Source organism: Oncorhynchus mykiss, chromosome 21 (assembly GCF_057628025.1).
Source record: "Oncorhynchus mykiss isolate SJ-2025 chromosome 21, ASM5762802v1, whole genome shotgun sequence".
Taxonomy (NCBI): domain Eukaryota; kingdom Metazoa; phylum Chordata; class Actinopteri; order Salmoniformes; family Salmonidae; genus Oncorhynchus; species Oncorhynchus mykiss.
The window spans coordinates 13,691,644-13,711,543 of record NC_143042.1 but is presented as its reverse complement, the minus strand read 5'-3'; the positions used below and the strand labels follow the sequence as shown (position 1 = coordinate 13,711,543).

At 41.9% G+C, this 19,900-nt stretch overlaps 1 protein-coding gene across 2 annotated transcripts; it reads right to left on the bottom strand.

Annotated features, from left to right (window-relative positions):
• Nucleotides 1-244: 244 nt before the first annotated feature.
• LOC110500034 (uncharacterized) lies at nt 245-19,841 on the bottom strand. Of its 2 annotated transcripts, none has more exons than XM_021577146.3 (12): nt 19,417-19,841; nt 18,822-18,957; nt 9,035-9,338; nt 7,447-7,497; nt 7,033-7,159; nt 6,092-6,257; nt 5,862-5,982; nt 4,005-4,101; nt 3,793-3,868; nt 3,558-3,688; nt 2,826-2,977; nt 245-2,719 (listed from the first exon to the last, which is right to left on the bottom strand). In XM_021577146.3, the coding sequence occupies exons 1-12, from the start codon at nt 19,689-19,691 to the stop codon at nt 570-572; spliced, it is 3,786 nt and encodes a 1,261-aa protein (XP_021432821.3). In that variant the 5' UTR covers nt 19,692-19,841; the 3' UTR covers nt 245-569. The 2 variants fall into 2 exon arrangements, with proteins under 2 accessions (XP_021432821.3, XP_036813214.2); XM_036957319.2 differs by lacking the exon at nt 19,417-19,841 and adding an exon at nt 19,078-19,209.
• Nucleotides 19,842-19,900: the final 59 nt, after the last annotated feature.

Sequence of the window (19,900 nt, the reverse complement as noted above, 5' to 3'; positions counted from 1 at the left end):
AACAAACAGGCAACAGAACACACTAATGACGGTACACAGCCTTTTAAATTCGTCACATTGAACTCTGGCCGAGTGGCATGTGGAACCTTAATTAGGCCTGTTAGACACACAATAGCAGCAGTAGTTAATCATTGATTCAGTTTTTAAAGTCAATAAAGATGATATTTGTCAAAAAAATATGTTTCTGACATTTGAGTGTTTCAAAATCTCTTAGAAAAGAGTAGGATTGTCCCAAAAAAACATCCACAATCAATTATTTGAGTTTATTCAGTTTAAAACAGAGAAATCAAACCTGTTTCATTTACAAAATGTATAGACTGTCAGCAGACCTGAGTAAAGGAAACATGCTCATCAAATTCATATTTGTGCAAAATTACCAACGTCTGGTTAGTTGTGAACAGCTTTACTATTACTAAGCCCCTACAAGGTAAAGATACACAGCTATAAAACATATTTAGTATGCAAATGCATTATCATTCATAATTTTAATAAATGTTCTGTTTTTGAAAATGTGAAGTTCGCCATCAAAACCTTCTATTAACTTACTGCTCCACCCTGACAAAGGCAAGTTATTGGAGAAGGCACTTGTTCTTTTCTTTGGTGTCCCTCCTATGAGCTGTTGGAACACTGTACAGTGACTCAGGAGGAGATCTAGTGGAGGCACCTGTCGAGGGAGAGAACACCCGAGATAGCAACCTATCTGAGGGGGAGAGTGTGCTAGAAGAATGGCTTGACGTGGAGGGGGAAGTGCGTGAGGGAGTTTGTGTGTAAGTGGGGGAGTAGGATGAGTGAGAAAGTGTGGGATAAGGTGTGCTCAGTGAGGATGTAGGGGATAGTGGGTGAGAAGAACTGCTGTCAGAGAGAGTGCGAGTAGTGGTTGTTGAGCGGGTGTGAGCCCAAGATAGGGTGCCAGTTAAGGGGGAAAGTGTGCGAGAGGGGGTACTGGCTGAGGGAGTGAGTGTAGGAGAGAGGGTGGGGGGTTGGGGAGCGAGTCTACGAGAGGCTGTACTGGCTGGGGCAGTGAGTGTATAAGAGGGGGTACTGGCAGGGGCAGTGAGTGTATAAGAGGGGGTACTGGCTGGGGCAGTGAGTGTATAAGAGGGGGTACTGGCTGGGGCAGTGAGTGTATAAGAGGGGGTACTGGCTGGGGCAGTGAGTGTATAAGAGGGGGTACTGGCTGGGGTAGTGAATGTATAAGAGGGGGTACTGGGTGAGGGCGTGAGTGTGCAAGAGGGGGCACTGGGTGAGGGCGTGAGTGTAGGAGAGGGGGTGGGGGGTTGGGGAGCCAGTCTTCGAGAGGTGGTGTTGGCTGGGGGAGCGAGTCTACTAGAGGCTGTACTGGCTGGGGTAGTGAGTGTAGGAGAGGGGGTACTGGCTAGGGTAGTGAATGTATAAGAGAGGGTACTGGCTGGGGTAGGATGTGTATAAGAGGGGGTACTGGCTGGGGTAGGGAGTGTATAAGATGGGGTACTGGCTGGGGTAGTGAGTGTAGGAAAGGGTGTACTGGCTGGGGAAGGGAGCGTATAAGAGAGGGTACTGGCTGGGGCAGGGAGCGTATAAGAGAGGGTACTGGCTGGAGCAGGGAGAGTATAAGAGAGGGTACTGGCTGGAGCAGGGAGAGTATAAGAGAGGGTACTGGCTGGGGCAGGGAGTGTGTAAGAGAGGGTACTGGCTGGAGCAGGGAGAGTATAAGAGAGGGTACTGGCTGGGCTAGTGAGCGTACGAGAGGGTGTACTGGCAGGGGTAGTGAGCGAACGAGAGGGTGTACTGGCAGGGGTAGTGAGCGAACGAGAGGGTGTACTGGCAGGGGTAGTGAGCGTACGAGAGGGTGTACTGGCTGGGGTAGTGAGCGTACGAGAGGGTGTACTGGCTGGGGTAGTGAGCGTACGAGAGGGTGTACTGGCAGGGGTAGTGAGCGTACGAGAGGGTGTACTGGCAGGGGTAGTGAGCGTACGAGAGGGTGTACTGGCAGGGGTAGTGAGCGTACGAGAGGGTGTACTGGCAGGGGTAGTCAGCGTACGAGAGGGTGTACTGGCAGGGGTAGTGAGCGTACGAGAGGGTGTACTGGCAGGGGTAGTGAGCGTACGAGAGGGTGTACTGGCTGGGGTAGTGAGTGTGTGAGAGAGGTTTGCAAATGAGGAAGTGTAATCTGGGCCTCGGGTGATATCCACTAATTGAGAACTTGTGGCTGGCTTTATGAGGACTGGAGATTGAATGAATATCAATGGGGCTTGGGCAGGTTTTGGGAGCGACTGATGGACAAAATGTGAAGTGGGACGAGAATGGGTTGGATTTGAGGAAGTGGTTGCTGCAGTTTTAAATGGATTCAAAGTGGATGGAACTCTCTTCGATGGGGTGGCAGCAGCTGTGGCTTGAATCCGGTTGGATGTTGGGGTTAAGGAAGTGGATTGGATAGAGACAGTTTTGGGGGGAGCTGGAGCCGATGTGGACCAGTGCATGACGCTACCATCATATTTGATGAGGAACTCTGGGTAAACCTGGTGCCTTTCAAACACCACATATATGGATGGGTTCAGGACATTGTCCACACAGCTGTCATAGAGAGTGGGGCTTCCCTCGCCTTTTGGAGGGGGGCGACGGAGCCCCGAGTTCCCCTGTGTGTAGTCGCCAACAAGCACCTGACAAGCAAACATGGACCTCACTCCTGAGTGGCTGGTGTAGCTGTGTGAGTACTTGGCATCCCTGGCAAAGTAACTCCCTAAAACAGAGAAGATCATCAGTAAAACAAAATGACAGACTATAGTGAGATAATGACTGCTTCTAAAATCTGACTACACTTCTGACAGATGGTTAACATGAGGTACCTTCGCCATACACAGTTCCGTTGGTTCCACACAGCCTCCAGTCGAAGTTATCTCTGCAAATGGCCTCTACGTGTTTTGGGTCCGTTCCGTGGAAGAGATGTAGCTCCTTGCTGTTTTGACCTCCATTGTTTTTCTTCATTAAATCTCTCTTCCTGAGAAAGAATAAATTACCATTAGCTGCTGTTACTGTATGAAATCACCATTAGCTGCTGTTGAGATTGATACTTTCCGATGGTTATTCCCTATTGAAATTTGGCCTCTAGGTACCCTCTGTAAGGCCAGAGGTCACCTTAAAGCAGCTCTCAGTAACTGGTATCTGGGCCCCTGAGACACAAAATAGTTTATGGGCGTCTTTAAGCGATTAAGATGTTTCAAATGTATAGTCTATTCAACCCCAAGGTCTCCACCTTGATTTAATGCTTTGGCAGTGAACAGAGATAGGCAAGAGTGTTTAGGTCAGCCCTCTCGTCAGAGGGGAGGGGGTGAGATTTGCTCTAGACCTCTTACATGAACATGTCTGTCTTCTCCTATGCATATGTCTCTCTTTTGTCTAATAAACCTTTAAAAGATAGGAGATGGTCACCTTATATGTTGTATCTCACATTTCTACACACCCTGACCAGGTTTTCAATTCCTAACACTACTTCCCCATAATCTTGTTCAAGTCAGGGTTTACATAGTATTTTGGAAGTAACATGCTAGGATTGTGTGTGAGAGTTGATGTAAACATACCACTGGAAGACTTCCCAGAGGTCTCTGTTTTGGACCCTCTCGATGCTGGTGATTTGAAAGCCCCTCATGGTCTGGTTGAAAAGTCCCTGGACCCTCTGATAGTCCCTTTCAGAACTCAGAAGAGAGACTGTCTGCAGGAGGGGGAAAACAAAATGGTTGTCACAGCTGACAGGGCAATATTAATGTTAAACTTCCCTGCAATCCAAAGCCGGAGAATCACATGTAAACAAGTGACCTTGTATCCAATGTCGGGTATCGCAGACTTGTCCCAAGATCCAGGAACAGCTCTGAAATTGCGTGGTCCATTTCTCCTGAAATGACATGTAAAAATAACCTTCACATACAAGAAAAAAGTATTATGATTATAAGTCATCTATTAGGTACATATAGAAATGGTTCGATTCAGAACATAGACCCATTCTCAGTCCAATTCCATTCATATATTACCTGCTCCTTGCAGCTTGTGCGTCCACAGTTGAAACAAAGACTGGACGTCGTCTGACCATCCTTACAGTACCATATGCTTTGTTTTTTTGTGTCATGTCTGTAATTACAAGATTAACTATTTGAACCAGCATCCTTACAGTTATCGTTCAACATCTCTAACATCTAGGCTACCTGCCGCCGATTTTAGTAATAGAATTTGAGGGGCGTACACTACCGGTCAAATGTTTTAGAACACCTACTCATTCATGGGTTTTTCTTTATTTTTTCTTTCTTTTTTCTACATTGTAGAATAATAGCGAAGACATCAAAACTATGAAATAACACATATGGAATCATGTAGTAACCAAAAAAGTGTTGAACAAATCTAAATATGTCAAATCGCCACCCTTTGTCTTGATGACAGCTTTGCACACTCTTGGCATTCTCTCAACCAGCTTCATGAGGTAGTCACATGGAATGCATTTTAATTAACAGGTGTGCCTTCTTAAAGGTTAATGTGTGCAAATTCTTTCCATCTTAATGCGTTTGAGCCAATCAGTTGTGCTGTGACAAGGTAGAGGTGGTATACAGAAAATAGCCCTATTTGGTAAAAGACCAAGTCCATATTATGGCAAGAACAGCTCAAATAAGCAAAGAGAAACGACAGCCCATCATTACTTTAAGACATGAAGGTCAGTCAATCCAGAACATTTCAAGAACTTTTAAAGTTTCTTCAAGTGCAGTCGCAAAAACCATCAAGCGTTATGATGAAACTGGCTCTCATGAGGACCGCCACAGAAATGGAAGACCCAGAGTCGCCTCTGCTGCAGAGGATAAGTTCATTAGAGTTACCAGCCTCAGAAATTGCAGCCCAAATAAATGCTTCAGAGTTCAAGTAACAGACACATCTCAGCTTCAATTGTTCAGAGGAGAATAAGTGAATCAGGCCTTCATGGTCAAATTGCTACAAAGAAACCACTACTAAAGGTAACCAATAATAAGAAGAGGCTTGCTTGGGCCAAGAAACATGGGCAATGGACATTTGACCAGTGGAAATCTGTGGTCTGGAGTCCAATTTGGACTCCAGACCAATTTGGTTCTAACCGTCTTTGGTTTGTGAGACAGAGTGGGTGAACGGATGATTTCTGCATGTGTATTTCCCACTGTAAAGCCTGGAGGAGGAGGTGTTATGGTGTGGGAGTGCTTTGCTGGTGACACTGTCTGTGATTTATTTAGAATTCACATTTAACCTGCATGGCAAACAGCATTCTGCAGCGATACGCCATCCCATCTGGTTTGGGCTTAATGGGACCAGCTTCAGCTATTTTACGAAGAAAGAGAGTGATGGAGTGCTGCATCAGATGACCTGGCCTCCACAATCCCCCGACCTCAACCAAATTGAGATGGTTTGGGATGAGTTGTACCTCAGAGTGAAGGAAAAGCAGCCAACAAGTGCTCAGCATATGTGGGAACTCCTTCAAGACGGTTGGAAACGCATTGCAGCTGAAGCTGGTAGATAGAATGCCAAGAGTGTGCAAAGCTGTCATCAAGGCAAAGGATGGCTATTTGAAGAATCTCAAATATAAAATATATTTTGATTTATTTAACTTTTTTGGTTAGTACATGATTCCCTATATGTTATTTCATTGTTTTGATGTCATCACTATTATTCTACAATGTAGGAAATAGTAAAAAATAAAGAAAAACCCTTGAATGAGTAGGTGTTCTAAAACTTTAGACTGGTAGTGTATAAGAGTAGCCTTTCAGACTCTAACTGTAACTTGTGCTAAGCGCTTATAACTAAAATATATTATTATTATTATTATAACAGAAGGATGCACATGAGAGCTGTTTTTCAAGAGTGTTGATGTGTGTTACCTCTGAAACTCAGCTCATAAGACTGCTGGCCTGCAGTGAACTTCACCACAGCACTTTGATCCTCCTGGAACCTTTTCTCAAGGTCTTCACTGGTGATGGATGACAATCTGTGCATCTCTTTCTGTGATTTATAGAGAAAAAACATCTATTTCAAGGGGAACAACAGTTTACTATATCTATTATTGTCCTCGTAACACATCAGCCTGTTTTGAGTGTTTCACACCACTTACGATGGATGCGTACTGGACCCATTTGCCGTACTCGTCTTCCCAGAACCACACCCACTCTGTGGTGAGTACGTATGTGGGCTGGGTCACAGAGGAAACTGTGGAGAGACGGCGAACTTCCCGTAACCCGTGGCTCATGGAGTCGAAACGCACACGCTCAGATCCCTCACTGTGAAGGCATGACAAATGTAAATGGTAAAAAAAAAATGGCTGTTGTACCTTATTCACAGGTCGACATCGTTTTTCTAGTTAAAGGTAGACTCAGCAAAATGATATTATTATTTATTTTTATTTTTTTATTCTTACCCCTTTTTCTCCCCAATTTCGTGGTATCAAATTGTTGTAGTAGCTACTATCTTGTCTCATCGCTACAACTCCCGTACGGGCTCGGGAGAGACGAAGGTTGAAAGTCATGCGTCCTCCGATACACAACCCAACCAGCCGCACTGCTTCTTAACACAGCGCGCATCCAACCCGGAAGCCAGCCGCACCAATGTGTCGGAGGCTACACCGTGCACCTGGCAACCTTGGTTAGCGCGCACTGCGCCCGGCCCGCCACAGGAGTCGCTGGTGCGCTATGAGACAAGGACATCCCTACCGACCAAGCCCACCCTAACCCGGACGACGCTAGGCCAATTGTGCGTCGCCCCACGGACCTCCCGGTCGCGGCCGGTTACGACAGAGCCTGGGCGCGAACCCAGGGACTCTGATGGCACAGCTGGCGCTGAGCAAAATTATATTGCCACAAGCAGCACCGCAGATATTGAGATGCAAGACAGTCACACGCAGTACTATATCTGAGCATTTGCACGTGTTCGCTTCGCTGTTACAGCGTGGTAGCTGCAGGACCAAAACAGCGGGGAAGCTGAGTCTTGCGCTCCAACTCTCTTAGTTGTTGAGGAAATCGCTGAGTCTATCTTTAAGTATGACATAACATACTGTACCTGTGTATCTTAGAAGGGTCACAGAAGTCTCTCTCGATTTCTTCGTTTGCTGGCAGAGCTGACCAAGTCTGTCCATCGTTCACTTCCCACTTGTAGGGCATTTTGAAGTGGACTCTCCAGCATTTCTCTGAAAGTCATACATTTTTAGTGAGATGTGATATGGTGCTGAGTATCACTGTTGCACCTGGGTAACAGCCTGATTTGTCCCTAAATTGTGGTTTCACGGGGTTTGTATTGTGTCTCTACTGACAACCTTGAAAGTTGTAGATAAACTCATATCCGGCTGGGTGCCATAGCTTCTACCTGAGTAAAAATCAGGCAAGGCCCTTGCCGGTGTTCTGTGAAAGCAAACATGGGAAAGCTATCCTCCAGACACTCTCCCACCACACACAATATCTCCCTCGTTAAATGTACCTCCTTGTTTGCAGTCCCCCTTGACAAAGAACAGGCAGATCTCATTCCTCACTGTAAATAAAGAACAAATAAACAAACAAACATTTAGTTACATGAAATCAAAGTTGGTAACAGGGTTGAGGTCAATACCATCTCAATTCCAGTCAATTCAGAAAGTAAACCAAATTCCAATTCCACCTTTTCCTCACTAGCTAGGTTTCCATCCAAACTATATGCACATTTTCCTACCAGAGATCTGTTTCCATCAAATTGACTTGTTGCGGATAAAAGGCTGTGCATGATGACATAGCGCACATAAAAATAACTTTTGCGGTTAAATTCCCAAGTACCGAATAATTGTTTTTGCGTTATATAGCGACTGTGCCCACTCTTATTGGCACGTGCGCTCTAGCCAACAGCTCGCAGATACAGTGCAGGTATAGCTTACATGAACACCCATTTGCACACACTGTATCTAGATGTTTCTATTGTGTTATTGACTGTACTTTTGTTTATCCCATGTGTAACTCTGTTGTTTTTTGTTGTTGTGCTGCTTTGCTTTATCTTGGCCAGGTTGCAGTTGTAAATGAGAACTTGTTTTCAACTGGCCTCCCTGGTTAACTAAAGGTGAAATAAATTTAAAACAAATAAAACATTATTATAGACAAAAGAACAAGATCATTTTTATTTGTCAAATGGCAGCCAAGCATTGATGATCATGTCACCAGAATAAGACCCTTGATTTTTATTGGAAAGGAGCATCAAGCGTGTCACCGTGCATTTTCACCTCCCTGTGAAGTTCATAACTTATTTCACCTGTTGCCTAATAAACTGTATGCTTTCTCCAGTTGTAGTAGGACCACACAACATGTCACCCCGTGACTCCAAGTTTACTTAAATATTATGGTTATTACATCAATATTTGAGAATGAGTATTTCCACAGCCATTTCTCGCATAATCACTTACTGACCCCCCCAAAAAAAACACACGATATCTAGCGTATTTTGTTGTCGACGTTTGGAAAGTTTACCAAGAAATGTTCATTTTCATGCAACGTACTTTACTCGCATAAAAAGGTTGGATGGAAACCTGGTTATTGAAGAGAATTGGAATATCAGTGTACTTATTGAATTGACTGGTGTCATGGCTGATGAAAGGAGCGGACCAAGGTGCAGCGTGGTGAGCGTACATGTTCTTTAATTAAGAAAAGACGCCGAACAAAACAATACACACGACAAAACAAAACCCTGAAGCTTAAGGCTAAGTGCCATACTTCCCACAAACACAGGTGGGAAAAAGGGTACCTAAGTATGGTTCCCAATCAGAGACAACGATAGACAACTGTCCCTGATTGAGAACCATACCCGGCCAAAACATAGAGATAGAAAATCATAGAAACACAAAACATAGAAATGCCCACCCCAACTCACGCCATGACCAAACCAAAATAGAGACATAAAAAGGATCTCCAAGGTCAGGGCGTGACAACTGGTCTGGAATTTAAATGCAATTGACCCCAACCTACCCTTGCAGGTAACTATAGCGACTGTTCTGAAACATTATTCCCCACTGAACACAACCCTGTTGTTTGCTCCTGCAGCCATCTACCTGTATTCCTCTGAGGACAGCTCTGGGGCCTGTTGATGGAAGAAGCACCGCCGGCACCTTCACTTTTCATGGCCTGGATGTTCTGGTAGGTGGACAACATGGATGTCATTAAATCGTTTGGCACTCCCCTCTGCTGCAGGGTCCTCCGTGGGTGTGGCTCGAAGAAGTCATGACACCTGTTGCAGTTGGCTCCCGAGGAGCAGGTTCCTCTGATGTACCTGTCGCACACGTGAAGTCTCCTGCACCCTTCCTGATCAGGGCAGTTGCCATATTGCCCGGTGCCTTTGTTATAAGAGTTGCACACCTGAAAGAGTGAAAGACAAGGCTTTTAAAATACTTGTGTACCATACTCTTTGTGCAAGAAAGCATGAGATGAACACACAGAGCTATTGGGTAAATCCATTTGAATTCAATCCCTTTTTGACAGAACCCCTATTGATTTGAACAAAACCTTCCCTTCCAAGTGCTACACTTTTTGAAGTTTAATGCCAAAACATACAAGAGATTAAACTATTTTAAGTGAGAAAAACACAGCCTAATTCAGACTCTTAGAGGGGGTGCTTCCACAATAATGTGATTTGTACCGCATACAAGGTAAAGCATTGGATTCTTCACACCATAGTAGGACATTATACCATTACGGTATCTTTTCATGCTTGAAAAAAAAAAAAAATTACAGCAAGCTTTGCTTTTATACTTACAAGACGATCAGGCTTGATTGAGCTGTTTTGTCTTGTAATGTGGTGCATGCCTGTATTTTCTTAAACCTTTATTTTAACAATCATTGAAACATCCTTTTTTGGTCTGTATGTGCCCAACAGGTGGTGGTGTGTTGGACACAGTATCTCAGATAGATACATCCTACCTGCATTCCTCATTTCAGTAACTGTTAGCTTCCCTGCGTAATATTGACATCAGCGCAGAACCACTTGTGTTTCAAACATGGTCCTGTTTGATCAATTGCTGGGCTGATCAATGGACAGTTCATGACCTTGTGCAAAATAATATGTAGCTTAAAGTTCTGATTGTACTTGTATTTATGTTTATAGTAAAGATGTTGATGCAACAATAATACACATTTACAATAGGCTTATATCTAAAAAATACATACAGACAAATGATATACAGTACTAGTCAAAAGTTTGGACACACCTACTTATTCAAGGGTTTATCTTAATTTTTTACTCTTTCCTACATTGTAGAATAATCATGAAGACATCAAAACAACACATGTGGAATCATGTAGTAACCAAAAAAGTGTTAAAGAAAACAAAATATATTTTAGATTCTTTAAAGTAGCCACCCTTTGCCTCGATGACAACTTTGCACACTCTTGGCATTCTCTCAACCAGCTTCATGTGGTAATCAACTGGAATGCATTTCAATTAACAAGTGTTCCTTGTTAAAAGTGAATTTGTGGAATTTCTTTCCTTCTTAATGCGTTTGAGCCAATCAGTTGTGTTGTGACAAGGTAGGGGTGGGTATACAGAATATATCCCTATTTGGTAAAAGACCAAGTCCATATTATTGCAAGAACAGCTCAAATAAGCAAAGAGAAATGACAGTCCATCATTACTTTAAGACATGAAGGTCAGTCAATACGGAACATTTCAAGAACTTTTAAAGTTTCTAAAAGTGCAGTTGCAAAAACCATCAAGCGCTATGATGAAACTGGCTCTCATGGGGATCGCCACAGAAATGGAAGACCCAGAGTTACCTCTGCTGCAGAGGATAAGTTTGCCACAAATGAACTGCACTTCAGATTTCAGCCCAAATAAATCCTTCAGAGTTCAAGTAACAGACACATCTCAACATCAACTGTTCAGAGGAGACTGCGTGAATCAGGCATTCATGGTCGAATTGCTACAAAGAAAACACTACTAAAAGGACTCCAATAAGAAGAAGAGACTTGCTTGGGACAAAAAACACGAGCAATGGACATTAGACCGGTGGAAATCTGTCCTTTAGTCTGATGAGTCCAAATTTGACATTTTTAGTTCCAACTGCCGTGTCTTTGTGAGACGTTGAGTAGGTGAACGGATGATCTCTGCATTGTTTAATACTTTTTTGGTTACTACATTCCATATGTATTATTTTGTGGTTTTGATGTCTTCACAATTATTCCTCAATGTAGAAAAAAATAAAAATAAAGAAAAACCCTGAAATGAGTAGGTGTGTCCAAACTTTTGACTGGTACTGTACATATCTATACCGTTATATATAATTGTAATTGCAGCCATTATCCCTCTGAAGAGTATGAATTAGGCTGTTTGAGAAGGTTTGAATCCAAAGCAACCAGCCACCACAGTTTGAAGTACAATACCAACATAGCTACTGTAGTAGGGCAAAGCTGTGTGCTGGAAAACCTTGGTAGAGCATGGGTGGAATAAACATTATGGTACTCGTGAATTTCTTTTCGGTTTCAGACCAATGCATATTCTCACTTAAAACATACTTTTTGTTTTTAATTTCCATGGGTGGAATAAGCATTGTGGTACTCGTGAATTTCCTTTCTTTTTCAGCTTCAGACCAATGCCTATTCTGACTTCAAATGTAGTTGTTGTTTTTCATTTCCATGGTTTCACACCGGAAGATGATGACGCAACATTATCATACAGCTTAACACATGCTCTCCTTGTGAACCCTCACAATGTTGTGCGTTTGACTTATTGATAGGATCCCAGCTCATAATCCTACTGATCATTGCTCAAAGCAAATTGGTGAGAGCAAGGAAACAAAGCCTGAAGCAAATATTTACAATGGGATTACACAATGTATCTGGCTAGATGACGACAGGAGCGTGAAATATGGATGAGCTGTTCTCAAAGGAAAAGTTCTGAAATATCCTCTCTCACCAAGGCGCGACCGTGAATGTATCATAGTCATCCACCTCGGAAACGACTTGGGACACACAAAGGTGTGTCAGATGTGAGCTGATTTGGAGGCTGCCATCCAACTGTTCCCCGGGACAACGGTGATCTACTCTGACATCACACAGTAAAGGAGTTGGAAGTTCCAGTGGGAGGAGGACAGCAACAAGCACAAAGAGATGGCCCGGTGCTCTGTCAACCAGCTGGTGTTTGCATTTCTCTGTGACAGGCGCATGCCCACAATCCACCATTCTGCCATAAAGCACTGTGTCCCTGGGCAGTACCTTGGGGATTACGTGCATCTCACCGATGAGGAGAATCAACCTCTTCCTTGAGAATCTGACAGCTGGGCCCGTATCCACAAAGCATCTCAGGGTAGACAATTGGTCATAAGTGCTGAGACATTTTACTCCTACTCTTATGGGTAAAAATAGAAGCTATGCAAGGAGCCTCTTTAGTCGTAAGAGTCACACCTAGTCGACAGATATTGAGGACACCTCGTGAGCTGTCCTAACCATTTAAGAGTTACCAGCAGGTGTCTTGATTATAGAAAAAGGTAGCGAGTCAGTGGTTCCGGCATCATAGACAGGCAATTGCTTTGGAGTTGAAAGAATGTTTTGATATTTCTATATGATCCACCCATAAATAATCTAGGCCTACATGCAACGGTACCTGTTGCGCTTTTGACAATGATTTCACATAAGGCCTAATTCACATGATATAATGCCTACCATTGGGCTAATAATCAAATCACATTTTTCTTTTGATTATTTCATTAACCTACATGTTATTTCAAGCAGAATATGACATTGTTAATAGACACAAATTGGTCATGCGTAGATATAATGGTAATATTATACAAAACAGTTAAAACATTATACTGTTTCACATTATTGAAAATATGGGAATTGTTAAAAAAAATAAAAATGTTATGCATGCCAACATATTAGGCAAGAATTAAGAGTGATCGTGTCAGGTGAAAATTGTATCAAACGTTTTACCATTTCTAACCTTCACTGTAGTCACATTCACCTTGGTTGTCTGAAGTGTGCTATACATTTCACAGCCTGCAATGCCATTGGTTATTCCCATAGCCGCAGGAAGTAGGGGTGCTGCCACCCCCTGAAATATCAGAATCAATTAAATTATCATAATAATAAACAATTAAGACATTTAATTATTTCTTACAGAAGAAATATGAAACGCATAACAAATTGAAAGGGAACAGTTTGGAGATGGGAAAATGATCAGACCAAAAGGCAAGGACACAACAGCACGTGACAAGACTGAAACCAAAACATTACACTGTTGATTTTATATGCATTTGACATTTACTAGATAACACCATCTGAAAATACTCTGGATACATTCAGTGACATGATAAGACTATCCCAGGAAAATGTGGGATCGGTGCAACATAAAACAACAGGGTTTGAGTGAGAGGACTAACTGGTGTCCCCAAGTGACCACACACCTCTCCAACGTGTGCACAGTTCCTAAGTGATTTGAACACTCTTGTATGACTCAAAGATGAGTCTTCAACTATAAAGGGGCTTTTTTGAGTTATCCTTGCTGTGCTGTTGAGGAACTAGAGGAAGCACACTTGTAGTTGATTTGTTTGGCACACAAGCCCTGCCACCATACAATTACTGTTATTATTTACATAATCCAAAAACATAAATCTCAATCTAGGTCCAGGTGGGCATGATTTGAAAGGTTGTTCTATTGCCAACAAGACTAGCTAAATGATAAAATATGACATTACAGTGTCAGGCTTTAACAATGCAATTCAGGGAAACAGAGTGTAATTTTAGTGCACATGGAAAAGGAGTCATGAGTACATTCAGGTGTGTGTGTGTGTGTGTGTGTGTGTGTGTGTGTGTGTGTGCAGCGGCAAATCTTCTTCACAGTAGACAAACATAGGCTCATTCTGTTCAGGGTATGATGCCATGTCATCTTGTAACTAACTGTACATCAAACATAGTGATCATAAATGTTGAAACAGTATATGAGTTTTATGATATGGAAATGTGAAGTGCACATTTGGACTCACAGGTGTTTGGCTTGCTTGTATGACATCAAAGCAGTATTTATTATAATCCTCAACATCTCACATTTCAATATACTGTACATTGAGACCTCTAATTTACAGCATTTCCCTCACTCAGTCAACAAAACATTTACAAAATGTGCCCAATTAGTGGGAGGGATGGGGGCAACTTCTTGTCATGTGAGGTGCTAAAGTTCAGAATGTCTGTCAGTCAAAACCCATACAGCATTGTGGAGCACAAGAGGTCTAACAAGGGTGTCTGACAATATGTAGAGCACCTTACTGTACTGCCACTGAGTGCCCAAATCTGCCATTTTCAACCTGTATATGGGTACGAGTGTAAAGGGTTTATATTTTTTACAATTATCAAAACAAAACAAAAAAAATCACAAAAAAAAATCAAAACAATGTTGTAGCTTAGACCCTATTATGTTGTGTCCGCCATCAGTTGAGACACAACATGCTCTAGAATACACAGTGGGTATCATGTTCTGGCTGATAAATGTACTAAAATGGGAATACAATTGCAATGTCTACTTTCAAAATGGTTCCAGAAAGATTGTTGGAGGTGCACATATCAGAGAATGTTGACTTGAATGGGAATATACGTTGTTTTAAATTATACTGTCGATCCTCCATAGGAAACCTATTGAACTTGAACCTGATCAAACATCTCTGGTGAGACCTGAAAATAGCTGTGCAGCGATGCTCCCCATCCAACCTGACAGAGCTTGAGAGGATCTGCAGAGAAGAATGGGAGAAACACCCCAAATACAGGTGTGCCAAGCTTGTAGCGTCATACCCAAGAATACTCAAGGCTGTAATCACTGCCAAAAGTGCTTCAGCAAAGTACTGAGGGTCTGAACACTTATGTAAATGTGATATTTCATTTAATTTCATTTATATATATATATATATATATATATATACACACACTTGCAAAATGTTCTAAAAACCTGTTTTTGCTTTGTCATTATGGGGTATTGTGTGTAGATTTTGTTGAATTTGTATCCAGCTGTAACGTAGCAACGTGGAAAAAGTCAAAGGGTCTGAATACTTTCCGAATGCACTGTAGGGTGTAAAAATGTTTTGATTCAAATCATAGGCCTATTATATTGAATGTCGGCTACCTGTTGTGCGTATGCTCATGTGTGTAAAATTGCCTCGGCTGACAGGGTAGGCTACCGGCAGAGGTGTGGGCCTAGTGGAGGGGAAACGCAAGTAAACGCCATTTACCCACCCTTTTCAGAAAAATGCAGTATAGGGAGCAATACTTTTTTCCCTGTGACCGGCAATCAGAGTTTACTCACCTATTTTTTACCACTACATCACTGGCTACCGGTAGGCCTATTAGAAGTTCATGGTAAGTCACATTATAGCCTAGTCTAGTAAAGTTGACCGTGTGTTAGGATGACCATCCCATTTTTCCCAGGACAGGTTCAGCCCCGTTTCAGTTGTCATGACTTTTCAGGCTACAAAAAAAAGGTATTTGCCAGAAAGACACATCAGTTAATGTAGACTAATAAATGGTAATCCCTGAATATCTTTAGGTACACTTTTTGGTGTTTTGTGACAGATGTCTATTTCCATTCATCAAATGATGTGGGAGAAAAAAAAATCGATTGACTAAAGATAAGAATTATGTCACCAAGTGCATTAGCTGGTTCTGCGGAAAGCTCAGGTTAAAGATCCCATTAGCCAATGTACAGTGGGGAGAACAAGTATTTGATACACTGCCAATTTTGCAGGTTTTCCAACTTATAAAGCATGTAGAGGTCTGTACATTTTATCATATGTACACTTCAACTGTGAGAGACAGAATCTAAAACAAACATCCAGAAAATCACACTGTATGATTTTTAAGTAATTAATTTGCATTTTATTGCACGACATAAGTATTTGATACATCAGAAAAGCAGAACTTAATATTTGGTACAGAAACCTTTGTTTAATCATAATACTGAATGTAATGTGTGTAGTTTTCGTCAAGAATTAGAACAAGGACTTTCTGTTCCTTGTTAGAAACGAATGGAGCTATCGTCAGACCGGCTGGAATGCTGTGTTCCTTACAGGACATTCTGTCTCTACCCAGGGAGGGGAGAGACCTTGGGCTTGTAGTAGATTGTTTACCAGGTGGCAGACAATGTGGGAAGGCTTGTGAACTATATTGCCATTGTATCGGAGAAGGAGGAGCAGCATACAAAACGCTATGATGAAATGTGATGTATATAAACCAATGTACATTGTATTATGATCAGTACTCCCGAGAATAAACGCTACTGATTGATTTTGAGACTGGTCTCTGTCCATTTTATGCAAATAAGTATCTTACAAATTCTTAGAAATGGGCAGAGTGTTTTAATTTAATTGGTTGATGAACATATAGGAATAAAATTCCTTTGACAATATACAAAATGTTTTATTATTTTTTTGTATTACATAAGGGGTCCTGCCACCATTATAGTCTAAACCCGAAGCAGATGAGGGCGTTACTGAGCGTGAACAAGCAAGAACTCAGATGGAAGATAATGGTGGCGAAAGGACAAGGGGAGTTATTTAATTTACTTATGGGGTGTATCCATATGCTGTGTGTGAGGCTGCAAAGCTATAAAAATGCAGAGCTCTGTGCATGGAAAGTTGGTTGTTCCATGGATCAGCACGGCTTTGCTACTTTGTATTAAAGTCTCATTTGAATTCACAAGTTCCAGTAAGAGTGTTTTATTTCTGAGTCAATATTCCACTACAATGTGTCATGACGTTGGCCTTTTTGGGTATAGCAAGCCCATCCCCCTCTCCCCCTTGCCTCCTTCAACTAGGCTGCTGTGGTCAGAGGTCATAAATTCCTGTGAAGACCTCATGGACACACAGTTATAGAGAGTAGTTTTTCATGGAGACAAAGGAAATCCTTCCACCTCACAGAACTTGAGGTATGAACAAATGTCATGTTCCGGAGAAAGTGTAAAAGATCGGTGAAGAATCCAGCTACGAACTGGTCCGTTTGTCACAACTTGGGGAAGCTCATGAGAGACGGTGTGGCCACATTACCATAACGCTGTTTATATAATAGCCCCAGATATAAGGTTTACATCTAATTGTTGTATAAGATGAATGAGTGAGTATGATACTGTTTACACAATTTTACAATGTGATTTTGGACTGTTTTTAATGAAGGAAAACTCAAAAAGGGAACTGGATTTGAACTAAATCAGAGGACCGCCCCTGAGCCCAGTTAGGGTCAGACATCCTGGGACAGACCTTTTCTGCCATTCCGAATAAAACCAAACTTTGAGAAATTATCACCCGACCATGTTTCTCTCAATCACGGGAGTACAAAGGTTGTAGACCGAACTTACCTCAATTACGAGATGGCTAAAGGTTGCAGACCACTGCTGAATCTTTTAACCGTACCACGTGGTTAAACTCTTAGACTATCGATACCGACAGAATGAGAACAAGTCTTTGATATGAATTACTAATCTGCAGCTAGGAATTCGGTATCATTGAACGTGAAGAACGACAACCGCCGAAACATCCATTCTATAACGAATGTCACTTTGAACTATCCCCTCTAACCAAGACAGAGAGGGAGAGAGAGACGGACAATTCTACAAAATAAAGGCTTTTCACCAGCGATCAAGACGACACACTGAGCGTAAATATATATATTGATTGAAATTGTTCAAAGGATTAGCATTTCAATTGTTATAATTATTAACTCTGTAGTGACTTCTTAGTCAACCCCCACTTCCCCTTTGTCTAACAAGCCGCCAAGCCGGTTCAGCCCACTAGGGCACATTTTCCTATCATTTAATGTAACCACATTTACCATGTTTGTTTGTTTATGCATTTCTGTGAATTACTTAGTTAGGAATAAATAAATAATTTAAGACAATTGATGTATGGATGACTCATAGTGAAGACTGGGTTCGTGCAGATAACCAACAATTTACGACGTTTGGAATGAGACTAAAATAAAATAAAATAAATAAATAAATAAATCATTAATCAGACTATTGATCAGACATGAAAATATCTGAAAGGTTATATTGGGAAATTATAACTTTGTAATCTGAATACTTTCCTTGATGCCCCGACTTCCTAGTTAATTAGTTACATGATTATTCAGTTTAAATCGGTAATACTAATTACAGGAATCTTTGATAAAAACTAAGTCTTCAATTGAATGATAGTAAAGACACAACAAATGGCACGAGTATACATGCAGTTTTAACGCTGGAATTATTTTGGAGTGGACAAACATGCACAGGTAGCCTACTTTTCAAGTCCAAAAGATCACTTTCTGACCAATTCTTCCATGGGCAAACATGTGGAAAATGTTATTTACATAAAAAGGGATGCTGTCAAAAAGTGATTGAATTCAAATGGCTTTTAATATGTGCAGACAGCACCTCTTCATCAGTCACAGACACACACACACATTGCAGCCCCCACTTCACACATTTTGCCATGTTAATGATATCTGAGTGAGAGTGACTAACAAAATCAACAGGGGCCCTCTGGAGGTCAGCGCCCTGGGCATGTGCCCTGCATGCCTGGTCGTTATTTGGCCATGATTACTATACGTTTAGATAGCTGGATAGACTAATTGACCAATCTAAAAATGGTTAGCTGACATGACTAATTGAGTGACTGTCAGTGAATGACCTAATAAGAGAAAAATTGCTGACACACAAACACATTTCGAACTTGCACCTTTGTGTATTACACTATTCTAACGCTCAACAACAAGTTGAGACACGACTCCCCCACCCCTTTGCTTATGTCGCTTATGTCTGGAGCTGGCCCTGCACACACACACATTCCACTGATCCACATCAGCAGTTAGAGGTAAACGGTTGGCTCTTACCGGTGGAAGGAGAGAGTTGTCATTCTGTAATAATAGCTGCCGGAGTTCCTGTCTACTCAGCGTCTCAAGTTTATGCTCTCTCAAAACTATGGAGTTGTGTTCGGAGTGAAGGTCATGGCCAAAGCGGCATGTCCGTCTGGGAGTAAAAGTATCAAGAAACATACAAAGCACAATGCAGTTTGCTGAATTAATTCAACTTCTAAACCCCATAGAATTTTTCAACAATGTTGCAGTTTCATGTTTTGGGCTGAAATACCTCAAATGTAAAAATAGTAATAATAATAACCCGTTGCAATGATACATGTACACAGTCAAAAAATGGGCGAGTTCGTTTTGCATGGCCTGGTGCCCCGGAAGAGCAGAGTTTTAACCGGGCCACGCAAAACAATCTGTCTTACTTTACTTCTCTGGGCCTATCGCTGCGTTTAGACAAGGCAGTCCAATTCTGATATTTAAAAAAAATAATTGGTCCACTGAAAAAAATCACATAAACTCTAAAAAAGATCAGATTATCGGAAATAAGTTTCGAATTGGAATGCCTGTCTAAAACGCATCCTATTTAGCGCACGTCATATAAAACATATTTTATGCTTACCTTCCCCTACTATTCTTGCAGTCCCCAAATAGATAAAATTTACATAAGTGTAAATCATTGCAGCCATCACATTGCTGCGCTTTGCAGCGTCTAACTTTCGTTTTCGCAATAATGCGTTTGTTTCCATTGCACAGCGCTATAGAAAATAAATCGTTTTCAACAAGTTTATCAAGAGCGCAGATAATATCTGCCCCAACCCCAACATCTGCCAGATGTGCATAGTCCAATGTTCCCTGATGATCGCAAATTAATTTTAATAACAATTGCTGAGCCATCTCGCAATGACTTGCGCGACTGTTGTTCCTGGTTTAGGACAGTGGACCATAGGCTACCGCTACAACAAAGACAGTACAGTATGAAGATAGGCTAAAACTGCTTCTCCAATAGAACTCCCTGATCGCACTGGGCGATGTCATGACGACGTTGGCTAGCAAAGCGCATGCGTAGAAAGACGTCACGGTCACTCGTGCCAAACTGCGCAGGT